The 16,355-nt window shown below is 50.4% G+C and overlaps 1 protein-coding gene across 1 annotated transcript in view; it reads left to right on the top strand.

Annotated features, from left to right (window-relative positions):
• brf1a (BRF1 general transcription factor IIIB subunit a) overlaps nucleotides 1-16,355 on the top strand; it is a 38,482-nt gene that overhangs the window by 14,587 nt on the left and 7,540 nt on the right. Inside the window, exons 13-16 of the mRNA XM_078089222.1 lie at nucleotides 8,353-8,411; nucleotides 8,644-8,725; nucleotides 8,816-8,871; nucleotides 9,751-10,013. Of these exons, the coding sequence (XP_077945348.1) occupies nucleotides 8,353-8,411; nucleotides 8,644-8,725; nucleotides 8,816-8,871; nucleotides 9,751-10,013 (460 nt within the window). The remainder of the gene's footprint in view (nucleotides 1-8,352; nucleotides 8,412-8,643; nucleotides 8,726-8,815; nucleotides 8,872-9,750; nucleotides 10,014-16,355) is intronic.

Below are 16,355 nucleotides of genomic sequence, written 5' to 3'. Positions count from 1 at the left end.
TGCTGCACATTTAAGCTGGTTTCTCTGGTGGGTCGGCTGGCTGTTTTTTTGTTAAATCTTTTTGTGCAGAAGCAGAATGTCTGATGAGAAACTGGCTGCACAGAGAGTTCAGTGTCTGATGATCCTCCACAGTAAAGGTAGAGGAGACGTGTAACACAAACACTCCAATCTGTGCTGATCATCGTGAAACGTTTCAACAAGGTCACAAGCGAAGCCGCGGTCCTGAGCGGTAAAAGGTAAAGGGAGCGAGACGCTTCAGCTCATTTAAGGGATTATTAATCTAGTGTAGACGTGACGTCTGATGGTCCTCAGCACTCACTGGAGGAGAGAAAACCGATCAATCTGTTTGCATTTTAAGTCCTAAAGAGCCGCCTAAAAATAAATAAACTGTCATTGTGACTTAACGCAACTACAGGGACCCGTCATGCGTTTCCTATAATTACCTAATTACACCAGTAGGATGTTCTGCCCCCGCCCCCCCTTATCTGCAGTGGTGGTGATGGATCGGTCCTGATGGGGGAGATGAGTGCTGTGCTGTCAGTGGATGGGGGGGGGTCTGGTGTTTGGAGGTCACCTTGTAAAGTTAAACCCCACGTCTGTGTGCCGGTGCACGTGGAGGAGGATGTTGGTCCGAGTCGCGAAGGTCGTCGCGTTTGTCCGTGAATGACAGAACCGGCATTAAAAGATGAAGGCGGCTGTGATTAAAGGGTTTAATTGTTGGCTGGTGGGACTGGAGGCTGATCTCACCGAGGGAGGGGGTGATTACAGGGTCTTTATTCTGCTGCTGCAGTGTGTGCCGGTTCTGCTTTGGTTCATATAACAAGCGTCCCGATTGGCCGGCTGCTAAACCGAAGGACGCTTTCTCTTTTTTTTTTTTTTTCACTCTCTATTCGAGTGGCAAAAGTTCACAAAGACAATTAAAAACTAATCTTATTAGCCTCCAATCGTCGGCAGCAAAGCAGCACATGGCGGCTTCATCATTTCAATTCAACGATGAGGAAGAGGAGGAGACCCTGAAGTCAACAAACGCAATACGCGATGGCCTCCGCGTTTCGTTGCTCGGCCGTTTTAAAATGGTCTCCTGGGTGAATTCTTCCTTCCTGCCCATCGTCCGGGTCAAAGTTAAATTAAATTAATTAGAAATAAACTAGAGTTGAAGTTAAATCGCCTCGTCTGGGTTCTGTTCTTCTGGCTAATTGGGGCGGGTTTGGGAGGGGGGGCGGCGGCGATACTTCTTTATTGCCCTAATTAAGGTGTAAGGTGTAACATGTCTATGTTGACCTGAAGTTCAGTTAATACATTTAACGCTGGTTTCTTTACAGGGCTCGAGTAACGGCAATAAAACGTCCTACGTGGCTACAATATAGTTTAGTTGATTACATTAGAGTTTGGTTTAACTACGTTAGTTTGGCCTTTTAGATAAAGCCGTGTTCCAAAGTAGAATAGTAGTAGTAGAATGTTAAAGACCTAATAATGATTTTTGATCCGTAAAAGTAATCCGTGCTGTTACAGCTCGTCTTTCCTTTCAGATTATGAACTTTATTAACTATGGACGCGTGATAACTGGTGTTTCCACTGCTGGTGTTTTTATTAACTGGTGTTTCCACTGCTGGTGTTTTTATTAACTGGTGTTTCCGGCCCCTCGGCCCTCAGGGAGCGCGGCGCCGCTCCCATCAGAGGCCGCATTGATCGAGGCACACGGAGCACTTAGTTCAATCGATGACGTCGACCTCAGAGAGCACCACTCCGCCCGCTTTGACACCCAAATATGTCCGGGGGTGGGGAGGTTCTGGATTTCAGACATTTCATTTCGTAGCCCTGGATGTTTGCGTGGCGCTTCTTTACCGGCGCTCCTCCGTGTCAAAGGAAGCCGGCGTTGGCCGGCAGCTCATCTGGTGGTCAAAGTCTGGTCTTCTGCTACGAGCGTCGCAGGGGAGACGGGGGCCGCCCTCAAAACCAGGAGGTCACTGGTTTGCTCCCAGTGCCTCCCACTGTCTGGGCACAGGTGGACTTTGTTGATGTGGCTAAGCAACAGTCTCCTGCTGGGATTGTGTTTGAACGAGTGTCTTTGAAGAGATGAAGATCCGAGCTGAGTGACAATCAAAAGAAGGAAACGACAATAACTTCCCTTTAGTCCCCGTGAAATAATCTGAAACAACAACCCGAAAAAACCCATTAATGCCACTTATACACCGTGCAAGATGTTAACCAGTGAGCCGGGCTAGCGGATTCCAGCCGTTATGCTAAGCTAAGCTACCCAAGAAAGCACAAGAGCTTCATCTCCCCAAATGCTTAACTGTTCCTGTAGCCTGAGGCTGGAGCCTGTTGTCATGGTAACAACGTATAGTCGCCTCAGCAATAATAATGATAATCAATATTATAGGGATTTACCTTTTTTGACTATTTACCTTTTTTGACTCCAACGTTAAAATACTTGTTAGAACTACACCTGCAAACCGCATTTAATTATCAGAATGTTTAATGTAAGAAAGTACCAAAAATAATAAATATCATCTGTCTACTGTAGTATACACTGTCGATAAATAAGTAATTCATACAACCCCACCCAAAACTATCATTTAACCATCTGTGTAAACACAACAGAATAAATGCAGGTCGCCATTAATGATCCAAGTTATGTTAAAATATAGATGATATACAGAATTATTGTGACGTTCATGGGGTTTTTGATGTCAGCGGGCAAAGTGCTGCGTCTCAGCACCTGTTGGATAAATATTGGATTCATGGTATTTTTCAATCAACAATGAACCGCGTGATACCAAAACCAATGCATTGTTCATTAATGATGACGTGTTCACTTCCTGTCTTCTGCCGCTCCGGACAGCTGGGACCCCCGGTGGGGGGGGGGTTTACAGTAGAGCCGAACGGACATATGGCCGCCCAGGGAGCGACCTCTCTGAGGAAGGGGCGGCGAACAGATACCAGCTGAGCTGCCTCAGCAGTGTGGAGGTGTGCGTGTGCGTGCGTGTGTGTGCGTGTGTGAGAGCAGCCGTCGTGTCTCTGGCGAGGCGTTTCCAGCGGCCCGTCACAGCGGCCCGCGTGTGATTGGAGACGATGTGCGTCTTCTGGCCCGAGGCGGGAGGGAAAAGAGCGAAAAAAAGAAAACGAGGCGTCTCGTCTGCCTGACGGGAGATGACAGCCAGCGTTTAGCAGGCGGGCAAAGTCGCTCGCCGCCGGCTGTTGCGTCACAGCAGGTTTCACGCCCCCACAACGCCCCCCCCCCCCCCCCCCCCCCCATCGCCACACACATACTTCGCAGGAGCTCCCCCCGGGACAGGGCCTCCCAATGTACAGGGCAGGACTGTTGGATGAGGTTGAAGGATAATTATTATGATTAATCATCGTAATAAATATGGATATTTTGATGCTGTAGGAAATCATTTGTTAGTTTTTATTTTGCTAAAAATACAAATACCTTTTTGTTTTGAAAATCAAACTCTTGGGTCATATTTAAACATTTTTAATTTAAACACATTTAACTTTTAACAAATCATTATTTCATTGCAGTTTGGAGACTTCTGTTCAGACCTTCTGTGTCAAGTTTCCTGTGTGACACAATATCTTATTGATATGTCAGTAAATTATCAACAGTTGACTTCTCTTCCTCTTCTCTTCCTCTTTGACCTTGTGGAGATCTGAAGAACATTGTCTGACCTTCTAATCGACCTCGCCAGCTGTAACACTTCAAATATTTAAACGGTAAATTTCAGTTTTCCCCAGAGTTCCACCACCATTCAGACACGAACCCATTAGAGAAGACGCGTACACCCTCTGCTGCTAAAAATATACCATGATGCATTGCGGCTGTGAGTCACGGCTGCTCATTGTCGACTGGAGAAAAGGAGCAGAAACGCGAATCACCACAAAATCGTTGTTCGGCGCGTTGGGGACGCCGACTCATCGCCGTGGTAACGCCAGCATTCCCCGCGGCGGTCGCCTGGCGCTCTACAGATGTTTCGATTTTACTCCCATTAACCGGTTCTCTCGAGTTCCTCTTCTGATGTTCTGACCTCGCTGATGATTAGTTCTGCGCCCTCGATGCAGAATGTTGAAACGGGACAAAATGACGGGACGTGTCTTCGATCTGAGACGTTTTCCCGGAATGTGGGACAGTTTATTGTCAAGCCAGAAAGGATCCGTCGCTTCCTGTGCAAACATTCGTCTTAGCCAGCTGAAAAACAACATGGCCGCTCATAACCATGGAAACGACACTATGAGACTGAAGGTCTGCAAACGGGAGGTTCAGTTTAACAACGACGCAGAGTGAATCTTTACAAACGTTGTTTCGTTGCTCAGGAAACAAAAGGTCTCCGTGTGTGTCTGTAAGAAGTAGGCGTAGCCATGGTGACGGCGCCCACCCGTGGACGCTGGCGTCTTTTAAGCTGTGAGCAGGAAGTATATGAACTGAGGGCACGTATGGACACCTTTTTATATATCTGTCAATCAGCGTGTAGTCCCGCCCTAACGCATCCCCTGCTTCATGGTCGGTTTGACTCTACATGGACCGCAAAAAAGAAAAATGTTTTTCAGCTCAGTTTTCTTCCTTTTTTTTGGATTTGTTTTGGAGAGAATTCTTGTTCAACCTCCAACGGTCGTCGTTTGATTCTTTTTAATCACAAATCTATCAGCGCTACTTGTCATGTCGACGCTTCTTCACGACATAAAAGACATTGATTAAAGCCGCTCAGAACCGTTGTGCTCCTCGCTCACCCAAACCACAACGTCCCCTGACATTTGTTGCACGTGTGCACAATGGAAACAAATGACTTCATTAAAATATCACAAATGCCATCCGAGAGGTACGACGCGGCGACGAAATGTCACGACGTTTAATAATCTAATCTCCTGGCGTCCTCTCCACGACATTCCCACAACGCCAGCTAATTAAAGTCCAATTGAATCAACTTTCTTTTTATTCTACGTAGAACTCTGGACGAGCAAAGTGTTGCTTCTGCCCCGAGGTCGTGTTTACGGTCTGGATGTCTTTAAGATTTCTCCAAAATGTTAACGTGTTTTTTGTAAAAGCTATAAAACCTGTAAAAATCCGTAACGACAAAGGCTAAACATCCAAGTGGGTCTTGGTCTTTCTCTCTCTGGCTGAGGACGCATCAGGTAAAATAAAGACATAATCTGGATGTAGCTACGCTACATCGGGAACGTTCTGTTCTCATTAACTACTGTAAAAACCCGTGAATTTGTATCTCAAATCACAGCAGAATCGTCCCCCCGGCCCCCACCCGCCCCTCGCTCCCCATTCTGCCGGAGGAGCAGGTGGATGAGTGGGCGTTCTCTGGGCTCCTCCAAGGTCGTGGAGGTCTTGGTTTAATGGGCCTGTCCGTGTTGGCGGGGGTCTATAGCGCTGGTTGCCTCCGGGGCACCGAGCCTCATTTTCTGGCGCTGCTGCAGAGGACGACTTCTGCACCGCGAGCTGGGGGGGTTTAGTCCGTTTAAGGCACTCGGCTGAGATGTTTTGCATGAGTGCAACAGGAGAACATTCAGCTGAAGAGTTCTGCACGTTAGTTTATTATTTGCTTCAGCGTGTGACTTTGTATTAAAAGACAAACTATACGTGGTTATTTGGTTGTTAGGAAAGCAACGTATCCCCGAACTGCTAAAAGCTGTTTAATAGCTTAATTCCCTCAAGTCCACAAATGATCTAACTTTTTAACTTTGGATGGAGCCGGTTTTTATGCTAAGCTAAGCGCCGCTCGTACTTGAAGCCAAGATATCAGCCGTATCTTAACCATCTCTTTGAATGCAAACAAGGATGAGTCGTCGGTGTGAAACCCAAAGAGTCCTCTGCGTCTGTCCCACGTATCCGGTGTGAAGCGGCTCGTCCTCCTCCTGAGACCCGGCGTGTCCTTGGCGTGTCCTTGGCGTGTCCTCTGCTGATATCTGAGGACTCTCTTCCCATTCATCCCCCTGCAGAAGCTCCTTTCCTCCGTCCACCATCCCATCCAAGAGAATCCTGACAAATTGAAACGTCTCCCTTCATGTGCCCCCCCCCATACCCCCCCCTGGGGGAGCTCGCCTCAGGTTGGGGGGGGGGAGGAGGGCGAGGCGTGTAAGAGGGGATCAGGATTGTTGCTGACTTCAAGCGCTACGAGTCGGGATAATGTGGGCTGCTTTTTGAAGTGTGGATGTCTGGTCTTCTCTTCATCACACACACACACACACACACACCCCTTTGTTTCTGGTGGAGGACGCAGCGTCCAGGAGAGGACGGGAGGTGTGCAGCGGTCCTCCTCAGATCCCAAACGAACCGGGATTAGAAGAAGCTCACTCAGCCGCCTCTTCTCGTCTCCACCTCCCCCCCCCCCCCCCTCTCGTGTCCTGGGTCACGTCCTTTTGTCTCTCGTCCTCTCTCGGCTCGTCCCTCCTGCTGGTTTGCTCCATCAGTCTTTTGTCTCTTTTCCTCGTTCTTTCTCTCTGCTGTTTTTATCTAAATGTCTTTGGCCTTTTTTCCTCCTGCGTTTTTTGTTTTTGTCCTCCTGTCTCTTAAAGGACACCGCTGGACATATTTTGTATTTTTCTTGTCGGCGTGAAAAGAGCAGAATGGCATCGTTGGCCTGACGTCACATTACAAAGATCTGATCCGCCAACAAGCCTCGTGTGTCCAAAGCTTCTGCTTTGACGCTTTCTGTTGTAATTCATTCAGTATTTCTTGTGAGTGAAGAACAGCTTTCAGCCTCCGCTTGTCGACATGAGTTGTTTTCATTTGTGGAAGAGCAGAGAGTCGCTCAAAGGCTCCACTTTTCATCTCGACACACGACGCAGATTCTTCTAAAGTGTAAATACTTCAACATCAAGTGCGTATCAATCCGCCGCTGGAAATAGTTCCCGACAAACACGCCGAGTGAAGTTGAAGATGTAGCTTTTAGTGATGATTTGAGGGCCACAGACGGGAAGCGAGAAGCCTTCTTTCTTCCTGATTATTCGACCCCCGAGAACAGTGAAGAACACATCCTCCTCCTCTTGATATCTCTTACCTTCCATGTCCTTCTCACGCCCCCCCCCACCCCCTCCGCCTCTTCTGAATCTCCCGTCCCTCCGCCTTCAGGAGACCGTCTCCTCCACCTGCTGGCGTTCGCCGCTGCAGGGCTCGTTTTGTGTCTCTACTTCTTTCGACCAGAAGAGACGGGGGGGGGGGGCTTTTCGGGGTATACGTCTGAAGCGTCGGGGGGGTTCAGAGAGGATCGGGGGCTCTGGAAGCCTCCTGAACACGCTGGTAAATCAGGCCATTCATTTTGGACATTCACCATTTAGTATGATCACAAGCCAACGAGGATTTCCTCCAGCGTTTTATTGATTTAAACGCGTCGCCTTGATGCTCGCGAGGTGACCTCCTAGCTGGCGAGCGCCTGAATGCACCGCCGTCCTGTCTCCATGCCCGGGGACCTTTTTTTTTTTGTCTCGCCGCGTCCCCGTCCCGTTGTTATATAAAAGGACTAAAATGACTTAAATATCTGCATCCTGACGTCTGCAGGTTTCTGTGGCTTCTGAGCAAATTAGCGAGTGTGGATATCAAAGCCAGACTGAATAATACCTACTAATTGCCCCCCTCCCCCTCCTGCGGGGCGGGGCTGGCGTTATCAGCCCTTAGTCTCGCTGCCTCCCGGAGCTCGTCTCCATCTTATCTCCCCCCCCCTCCTCCACGGAGAGGAAGCTCTTGGAGGGCTGGACCCGACAGATAGCGACTGACCCGTCCCGCCCCCCTGGAGAGCGTTCTGTTCCTAAACCGCTAACTGAAGTGGATTAGCTGTGAGGACACACACACACACACACACACACACACACACACACACACACACACCCTGTCCTGCCCCCCCCCCCCCCCCCCCCCCCCCCCCCACCGTCTGTGCAAAGCTGTAGGATTTCACTGTGATGGTTTTGCTTCCTCTTCATTCTTTTTTCTTTATCAAAGTCAATGAAATTAACATGGAACCTTCCTGCCCCCCCCCCCCCCCCCTCTGTCCCCCTGGGAATTCAAATCTCTTTATTTTACCTACACATTGAAAATGTTTCAGTCTTATCAACCCCATCGCGACGATGAACGGGGGCGGGGGGGGGGGCTGCGAAATTTCTCCTGGATGTAAAAATAAAGAAGCGCTTCAGTAATCTAGAAAGCGAATCGTAATTGAAAAGGAGGCGTGTTTCAGGGGGCTGAAACGCCGGTTAAGCCTATTAGCGTCTTATCAGAAGTCACGGAGCGTTTATTACCCCCCCGATGGAAGACGCAGCAGGAAGTTTGTTTTTGTTTGTGTGCGTGACAGCAGATGTGCTAAATGTGTCCGTCCTGTGCTTGTTGTGCGTTTTGGGGGGGGGGGGCAGATGATGATGACGCCGGCGAGCTGGACCTGAGCGGGATCGATGACCGCGAGATCGAGCTGGTACGTACCTGCTGCTCCTCCACCTGGATCATGGTGCTCGATAGTGGTGATTATGTACATTTATGGAGCACAGAAACAACACGTTGATTAAAGAAAACATGGAGAGAAAAAACAGGTATGAGGTCGAATCAAATGGTGAAAAAAAAAAACGGTAACAGACAAAAACAAAAGTATTTCCATGAACATCTCATTTTATGTTGCGTGTTCTGACGCTCGTGACTCCTGGCTGCAGTACCTGCTGAGTGACCAGGAGATCCAGGTGAAGACGGCGCTGTGGATGGCAGAAAACGCCGACTACCTCAAAGAGCAGAAAGGTAGAATGCACCTCCCCCCCCCCCCCCGGCCCTCTGCCCCGTGGACGATGTCGTCTGAGGGTTTTTACACCGGCACCGTTCTGCTTTCAGAGAAGGAAGCCCGGATAGCGAAGGAGAAGGAGCTCGGCATCTACAAAGAGAAGAAGGTAACCGCGCTCAGCTTTAGGGACTGGTGGGGGGGGTCAAAGGTGGACTCTCAGAGCGCCTCCCCCCGAAATGTCACACTGTCATAAAACCATCGTTTATTTTTCTAATTTTATTTCTGAATCATCATTTGAGGCTCCTCCCATTCGATGGCTTTTTTCTTTGTCGTTGTAAAACCCTCGATGCTCCGGTTCATCAGGATCGTGCCGTTGCCCAAAAGCTTCGCAGAGCGATGGAAATTAAACTTAAAGCAAACGTCTGTCACATAGTTTCCTCCTTTAAAGTCTTCTTTAATTTATTAAAGGCAAAGAGCCGTTGCTCCTCGGGAACAATGGCGGCTGCTGAGGTCAAATAAACTGCAGGTTTACATTTTTCACCCTTCAAAGCGACTGCAGACGATTTGACTCATTTGATTTGACTCTTTTTGCCCCTTTTGTCTGCTTCCTCTCATTATTATACTACTTCTACTTTTTTATTTTCTGCACCGCCGCTCAGATTAAGGTTTAACTCTATTGATCCGACGGGTTTTAATCCGCTCAGAAAGACTCGCGGTCGATTCCGCTGTCTTTTTCTCCACGATGTTTTACCCTCAGAAGCTTTTGCGTCATCGACTGACACGATTCACAGGTGATCATAATTTAGTTACCTCAAAGGTCAAAGGTCAGACGGGTTTCAACTGGCCGGGTTACCTGCAGAGGAACAAATCAACATGTCGTCCTTTGTGAGAAGTTTTGCTTCTCTAATCCGATCCGAAGCGGTCGAGGTGGATAACCAGAGCTAGCAGCTTAGCACGCTAACGTTAGCAGCCGCTCTCATCTGTAGTGGTTTTTAATGATCAGAATAACCGTTCCCTTTGCCCCCCCCCCCCCTCTACCCGACAGTCCAGAGGACCCACGAGGAAGTACCCCCCGATCCGGGCCGACACGGCGGACGAGGCCATCGGGAAGATGCTGGAGCAGAAGAAGATCTCCACCAAGATCAACTACGACGTGCTGAAGGACCTCAACGTCAAGCCCAGCAGCAGCCCGGCTCGCAGGGCCGAGCCCCCGAAGAGGGAGTCGCCCGGCGCCGCGCAGTCGGGACGCCGCCGCCCGCCCCGCGCCCCGCTCAGCCTCAGCACGCCGCTCAGCAGCCTGGGGAAAAGGTGGGCGTGTGCACCTGAAAGCACCACACATACAACCAGAAGAGCAAGTCTGTCTCTGCGTCTTCAGAGGCGTCTGAGACGAAAACACGATGGAATCGGATTAGAATCTGAATCATCTGTCATCCCACCGCCCGCTGGGTAAACATCACGAAGGTGACCGATGTCGGGCTGTCCTCTTCAGCCCGTCACGGAAAATACTTCTGATCGTTACCTGTAGTCACCCCCCCCCCCCCCCTACATACAAACAACACCGTATTTATTTATGTAAACCAGTAAATAATTCTGAGCAAACGGCAGCTGCTCGGCGGGACGAAGCCGAGGTGGACGGATGGCGAGGGGGGGGGGGGGGCAAACACGCCACCACCAATGTGCCCAACGGCTGCTCCGTTTGTTGTTCTGCTGGATTTTCGCTCCATCCTGTGCCCGGGTTGTTTTCTGCAGCGAGGAGGGAAGCTGCAGTTTGTTTGGCGTTGGTGGAAATCGGTTTCCTGTGGTTCTGTTTTTAAGGCGGTCCAGTTAATGGGTTTTAGGGGCCGTGATGAAGCTTCGTATGAGCCCTGCAGAGGCAGCTGTTGAGTGATTAGGGAAGGCCCCCCCCCCCCCCCCCGCACCCCCCACATCCTCCACCGTGGAGTCATCTGGTTGCAGTTTGCTTGACCCCCCTTAAGCTCTGTGATGATTCGCCGTACGCGGTCTGAGACCCACGAGGAGTCTTAATAAGTCGCCTTATTTTCTGAATTTTATTTCTCGTTTATTGCGGTCGGGAGTCTCTTCAGCTGCGGTTTCTCTTCAAACCAAATGAAATGTCTTTATAAAACCGTCACCCAAAGCCGTGTAAACGGAGCCATGCGAGGCCGTGAATGACGTCTGTGTGCGGCTCAAATGTGACGCATGGAATTCAACTCTGACGGCGCTTCGCTCTCTAACGTTCGGCTGGTGATGATTTGCACGCTGCGGCCAAAGAGCACGCCGGTCTTCACTCGTTGGGTCTGTGGTTCCTCTTTTCCACGGGTCCTTGAGCAGGAACAGCAATGCTTATCACAGGCGACGGAAGATCAATGAAATGCTTATCGATGCTACAAATGTAGAGTATCGATGGAGGGTTGAGGAGCTCGTTGGCTGATGCCTCCATGAGTGAAGGAGCATCTCCACCTCACTGTTCCAGCTCCACCTCTACTACACCTGTGTGGGTTTTTATTTTTAAGAATGGACGCGCTCTCCTGAAGTGTTTCGACCCGTTTGCATTTTTAACCGAGGCGTCTCCGCTCGATGAATCATTCATGACGCTGCTGTTGTGAATGATTCATTCTGCACTTTCCGTCACTACTTTCTTCCTGAATGAAGAGGAAAAAAAATCATTTTATCCCAAATCGCTGAACTCTGCACTCCAGTCGCGCTGGATGAACAACAATGTTTATAGACCCCTCTCTACCCACAGGCCATTATGGGAGGGGGGGGCTTGGAGTGTGAGTGGGGGGGCAAATGCCCCACTAGCAACAAGATGGTGATAATCGACCCCATTCTCTCAGAGCGCCTCGCTCGCAGCACTGGAATGAGGAGCAGGAACAGTAGACAAGAAGCATGTGAACCGAGCGAGCGTGGAGGACAGAATGGTCCCTTTCAGGCCCGGAGGGGTGAGGGGGGAGGGGTGAGGGTGGGGGGGTAGAGGGGGGGCTGGTGGGGGTGGAGCAACCGCCGTTGGTCCGGCCTCTGAAAAGCTTGTTGTGCCGGTTATTGAGGCAAAAATCAAGAGGAAGCCGATGGAAGTGCAGGAGAAGTTCTGCTGACAAGTGCAGGCATTGTGCCTTGTTTGGAGGCCTCGCTGAGGGGGCGACACTGGGCCATTGTCCCCCCCCCCCAACATCAGCCCGGAGTCTGTTCTTTTACTTGTACTCTACTTACTTTACTTAGAAGTGTTGTAGAGCCTCGAGGTTCTCGCCGAGGAGCCCTGAGGAGCTTTTTTGGGTGTTCTCGATCTGTTGACCACCTGAAAAAAAAAAAAAAAGCAAGTCATCCGCCGATTCTTCTTCTACTACTCCAGAAAATTGCCCCCCCCCCTCTCTCTCTCTCTCTCTCTCTCTCTCCCTCCCATCACTTTCTCCATCTCTGCCCCCCCCCCCGGATCTCCTGCACCGTCTCCCATTGCTTTCTGATTCTTTCTCCATTTCCTCTCTTCAGGTTCCCATCTTACATTTTTTTTAAATTTATTTTCATTTAATTTGTTCTCCCGACTCCTCCACCTTTCCTCCACCCGTCCTCTTTTCTCGCGCCTGCTTTTCTAATCCCCTTGTTGCCCCTCGGTTAAGACCCCCGTTGTATCACTCTGCTCTATCAGGTCCGCTCGCGCTTTGGGCTTTTTTTTTTTTTTTTTGTGCCACTAACGAGTTCTTTGCCTTTTTCTTCTTCTGTTTTTTTTTGTGCGTCTTTCATCTCTTGATCTCTTTCCGCTCAAGTGTTCACAGAAACGGGGGAGGGGGAGGGGGAGGAGGGGGGGTCGGTTGATCACGGGTCTCTGGGGAGCGGCGGCGGAATCGGTGTGACGAAGTGTGATGAGAGCCGCTGCGCCTCGCCGGCTCCGGCTGACGTCCTTCTGAAGGTCCTTCTGAAGGTCACTCAGCGGAGAACTTGTATCAGGAGGACTTGGTCAACATGTAGATTGTGTGATTTGCACGCTTCTCAGGGACTCAAAGCCAAAGGTCGTTTAAACTCTATCAAAGCGTAGAAAGTATAAGCGGCTGAAGGGATGCGGCCCGTTAAAAGAAGTGAGTCAACAGACCTTCTGCTTCTCCGTGTTTTGGTTGTGGACAAAGAGCGGCACGTAGTCTTGATTATGAGCCGGTCGGAATCTGGAGGACACATTTCCCAGGTCAAAGGTCACTGCCCCCGCCCCCCCTTCAGTATCTCAAACGAACGGTCGGTGCGACACCTTCGTCACTGACGGAAGAGAAGGTCGTCGTGAGAAGCATCGCTCTCCGGCCGGTGAGAAGTGACTTTTATGGTCACTCGGAGGTCATCGGATGACCTCCCGCTCTCCGCCCCGCCTAGCTCCTCCCACATGGCGTCTGTGACCGCCGTCGTCTTCTACTCACTTTACTCGACGGTTTTGTTCACTTCGTCATCTACGCAGCCCGTCCCCCCCCTCCTCCTCCAGCCAGCTGCCAAACAGACCCTCCCTGTTCCCTTCATCCCTACTGGGGGGGGGGGGGGGGGGGGGGCACTCTTCCAGAAACAGCCCACTTAATTGCCCTCCTGTGATATTTTTTTCTCTTCCCATTCAAACCTTTTTTTCTTCTGTTTTTAGAAGTAAAAGGAGAATTGGGGGGAGGGGGGCGAGGGGGGGGGGGCTCTGGTCTGTGTTGACTTTTCCACAAATGTAAAATTAGACCCTCAGACTCTTCGACTGATCTTTTTAGAGAATCTTGGAGAAAGGTATTAACACAAAATAATGACCAGTTGTGCTTAATATTGAAGAGGGGTCCGATGTCTGTTAAATACCTGTCAATCACAGTAGTCCCGCCCTAAAGCGCCCCCTATTTTATGGTCTGTTGGACTCTTATGGGATCATAATTTCATGAAAATTGATTTTCATGAACATCATCTGTATTAAAGAAGGCTTGAAACTAGAGACTGAGACCATAAACTCGTGTTTACAATGTTTTTGTCAAGGAGTCATTTCCTCATAGACGTCTATGGGAACAGAGGAGTCGCCCCCTGCTGGTCACTACAGAAAAGTAGAGTCATTTCCTCATAGACGTCTATGGGAGCAGAGGAGTCGCCCCCTGCTGGTCACTACAGAGAAGTAGAGTCATTTCCTCATAGACGTCTATGGGAGCAGAGAAGTCGCCCCCTGCTGGTCACTACAGAGAAGTAGAGTCATTTCCTCATAGACGTCTATGGGAGCAGAGGAGTCGCCCCCTGCTGGTCACTACAGAGAAGTAGAGTCATTTCCTCATAGACGTCTATGGGAACAGAGGAGTCGCCCCCTGCTGGTCACTACAGAAAAGTAGAGTCATTTCCTCATAGACGTCTATGGGAGCAGAGAAGTCGCCCCCTGCTGGTCACTACAGAGAAGTAGAGTCATTTCCTCATAGACGTCTATGGGAGCAGAGGAGTCGCCCCCTGCTGGTCACTACAGAGAAGTAGAGTCATTTCCTCATAGACGTCTATGGAGCAGAGGAGTCGCCCCCTGCTGGTCACTACAGAGAAGTAGAGTCATTTCCTCATAGACGTCTATGGGAGCAGAGGAGTCGCCCCCTGCTGGTCACTACAGAGAAGTAGAGTCATTTCCTCATAGACGTCTATGGGAGCAGAGGAGTCGCCCCCTGCTGGTCACTACAGAGAAGTAGAGTCATTTCCTCATAGACGTCTATGGGAGCAGAGGAGTCGCCCCCTGCTGGTCACTGCACAGAATGCAGCTTTAACTCGTGAAGCTTTGGCTTTCAGGAGTGGGTTTTCTCTTGTTGGGTCTTGGAGCTCCGCGCAGTGATCTGGGTGGTGTCGTGGCGTGCTAGCTGCTACACGCCAGCGGCTCGGGGAGGGATCCCACTGCTGGTCGCATGTTAAATCGAGCACATTTACATCCTGGTCTTTTCAGCTCCAGCAGTCTCATCCGGGGAGATGCTCACATATTAACCCCCCCCCCATGCAGAGGAACCCATTTCTCATGAAACCACAACGAGAGCACCTCTTTGATTCTGGACATCCGGCTCTGCTCTCTCTTTGTGTCCCCCCCCCCTCATCCCCTCGCACTGTAACTAATGGGACAGCCAGGGCTGGAATTTCAACTGGGGGGGGGGGGGGGGGCTCTAAGAAACTGGGCCATTTGGATAAAATCCCAGTTTTTATCCAGGGCTTAGCCACGGAGAAGAAAGGGAGGAAAAAGCCAGCGACTGATGGAGTTGGCGCCGTGCGAGTTGGCGCCGTGGTTTTGGTTCGCAGCCTCTCTGAGCCGCGGCGTAGCTTAGCATCAGAAGACTTTCCACGCCAAGCTGCTTCCTCTTTTGTCCCTCCCTATCTTTGCTAATATTTTAGTTTCATTTTCCTTATTTGATCCCTCTCCCCACTAAGTTTTATTGCCCCCCCCCCCCCTCCCGCTGCCAGTTGTCAGCCAGTGGCTGAACTGCCTTCCCTCAATCGCCTTTTCAGCTCAGGCTTAGTCTCATTGGCAGTAAGCTGATTAGCAACGAGCCGCTAAGCCCGGCAGCGACTGATAGCCTAACAGAGAGAGTAGCACGGAGTGGATGAGTGAGGGGGGGCGATGGGAGTGAAAGGACAGAAAGTGAGACGGGGGGGGGGGGAGATTAATAGATGGGAGACGGGGGGAGGGAACTTTTATTGTTGGACGAAGAACCCATTTAGGTAATGAGAGCGAAGGTAAGCGCTGAGGAGGAGCCGCACATCTGTATCGTAGTTCCACCCGGCGTTCCAGAGGTCCAACTTATTCAGACCATCAGGCCCAAAAACCCGAAATGTATAATGAAATATATTGCAAATCCATCATGTAATCCCAACCAGCAGCAGGAAGTCTCCCTCGCTGTAACTGACACGACCGCCCGGCTTAACGCGGACGTGCTCGCAAAGACGCCGCCGACATGCGAACGAGGTAGAACCTTTCATTTTGTTTCCCACTCGTACCGACTTGTTCCCCCGCTTGCACACAACGGGACGTCACCCGTCTGCCTTCCTGCTTTTGTTCACCATCCTGTATCTGTCCGTGTAGTGTAGTGTAGCGTGTAGTGGGGGGGGGGGGGGGGGGCGGAGCCAAGTCTGAATCAGGGGTCTTCAACGTTTTTCAGGCCACGGCCCCCAAAACTGATGACGAGATGAAGCAGGGACCCCCTATTCTAGTTTGGTCCGCCATCTTTTGTTTTTGAGCTCCGCCCTCTTTAGACGTGAGCATGAACGGATCTGATAGGCTGGTGGCTGTGATGTCGTATCAGCGTGAAAGGAGCTGAACCGGTGTCCAGCTTGAGAGATCTGCTGTGGACTGAAAGACAACGTCTCCTCCATCAATCTATCCGTTCGCTGCAATATGTTGGATTCATGTTAACGTGTATTTAAAGTCATTCTCTCTATAACAACCATTACCCAGAAAGCATCGCGTAGAACAACCATTACCCAGAAAGCATCGCGTAGAACAACCATTACCCAGAAAGCATCGCGTAGAACAACCATTACCCAGAAAGCATCACGTAGAACAACCATTACCCAGAAAGCATCACGTAGAACAACCATTACCCAGAAAGCATTGTGTGTGTGTGTGTGTGTGTTTATACGTGAGGAGCTCCGACTGCGCGTCGGGAGCCGCCCCCCTGCTGCTGTAAACGGTCGCCGTGGAGACAG

This window comes from Gasterosteus aculeatus, chromosome 15, assembly GCF_964276395.1.
Source record: "Gasterosteus aculeatus chromosome 15, fGasAcu3.hap1.1, whole genome shotgun sequence".
Classification (NCBI taxonomy): domain Eukaryota; kingdom Metazoa; phylum Chordata; class Actinopteri; order Perciformes; family Gasterosteidae; genus Gasterosteus; species Gasterosteus aculeatus.
The sequence above is the reverse complement of the archived record's forward strand: the minus strand, read 5'-3'. Positions and strand labels throughout refer to the sequence as shown.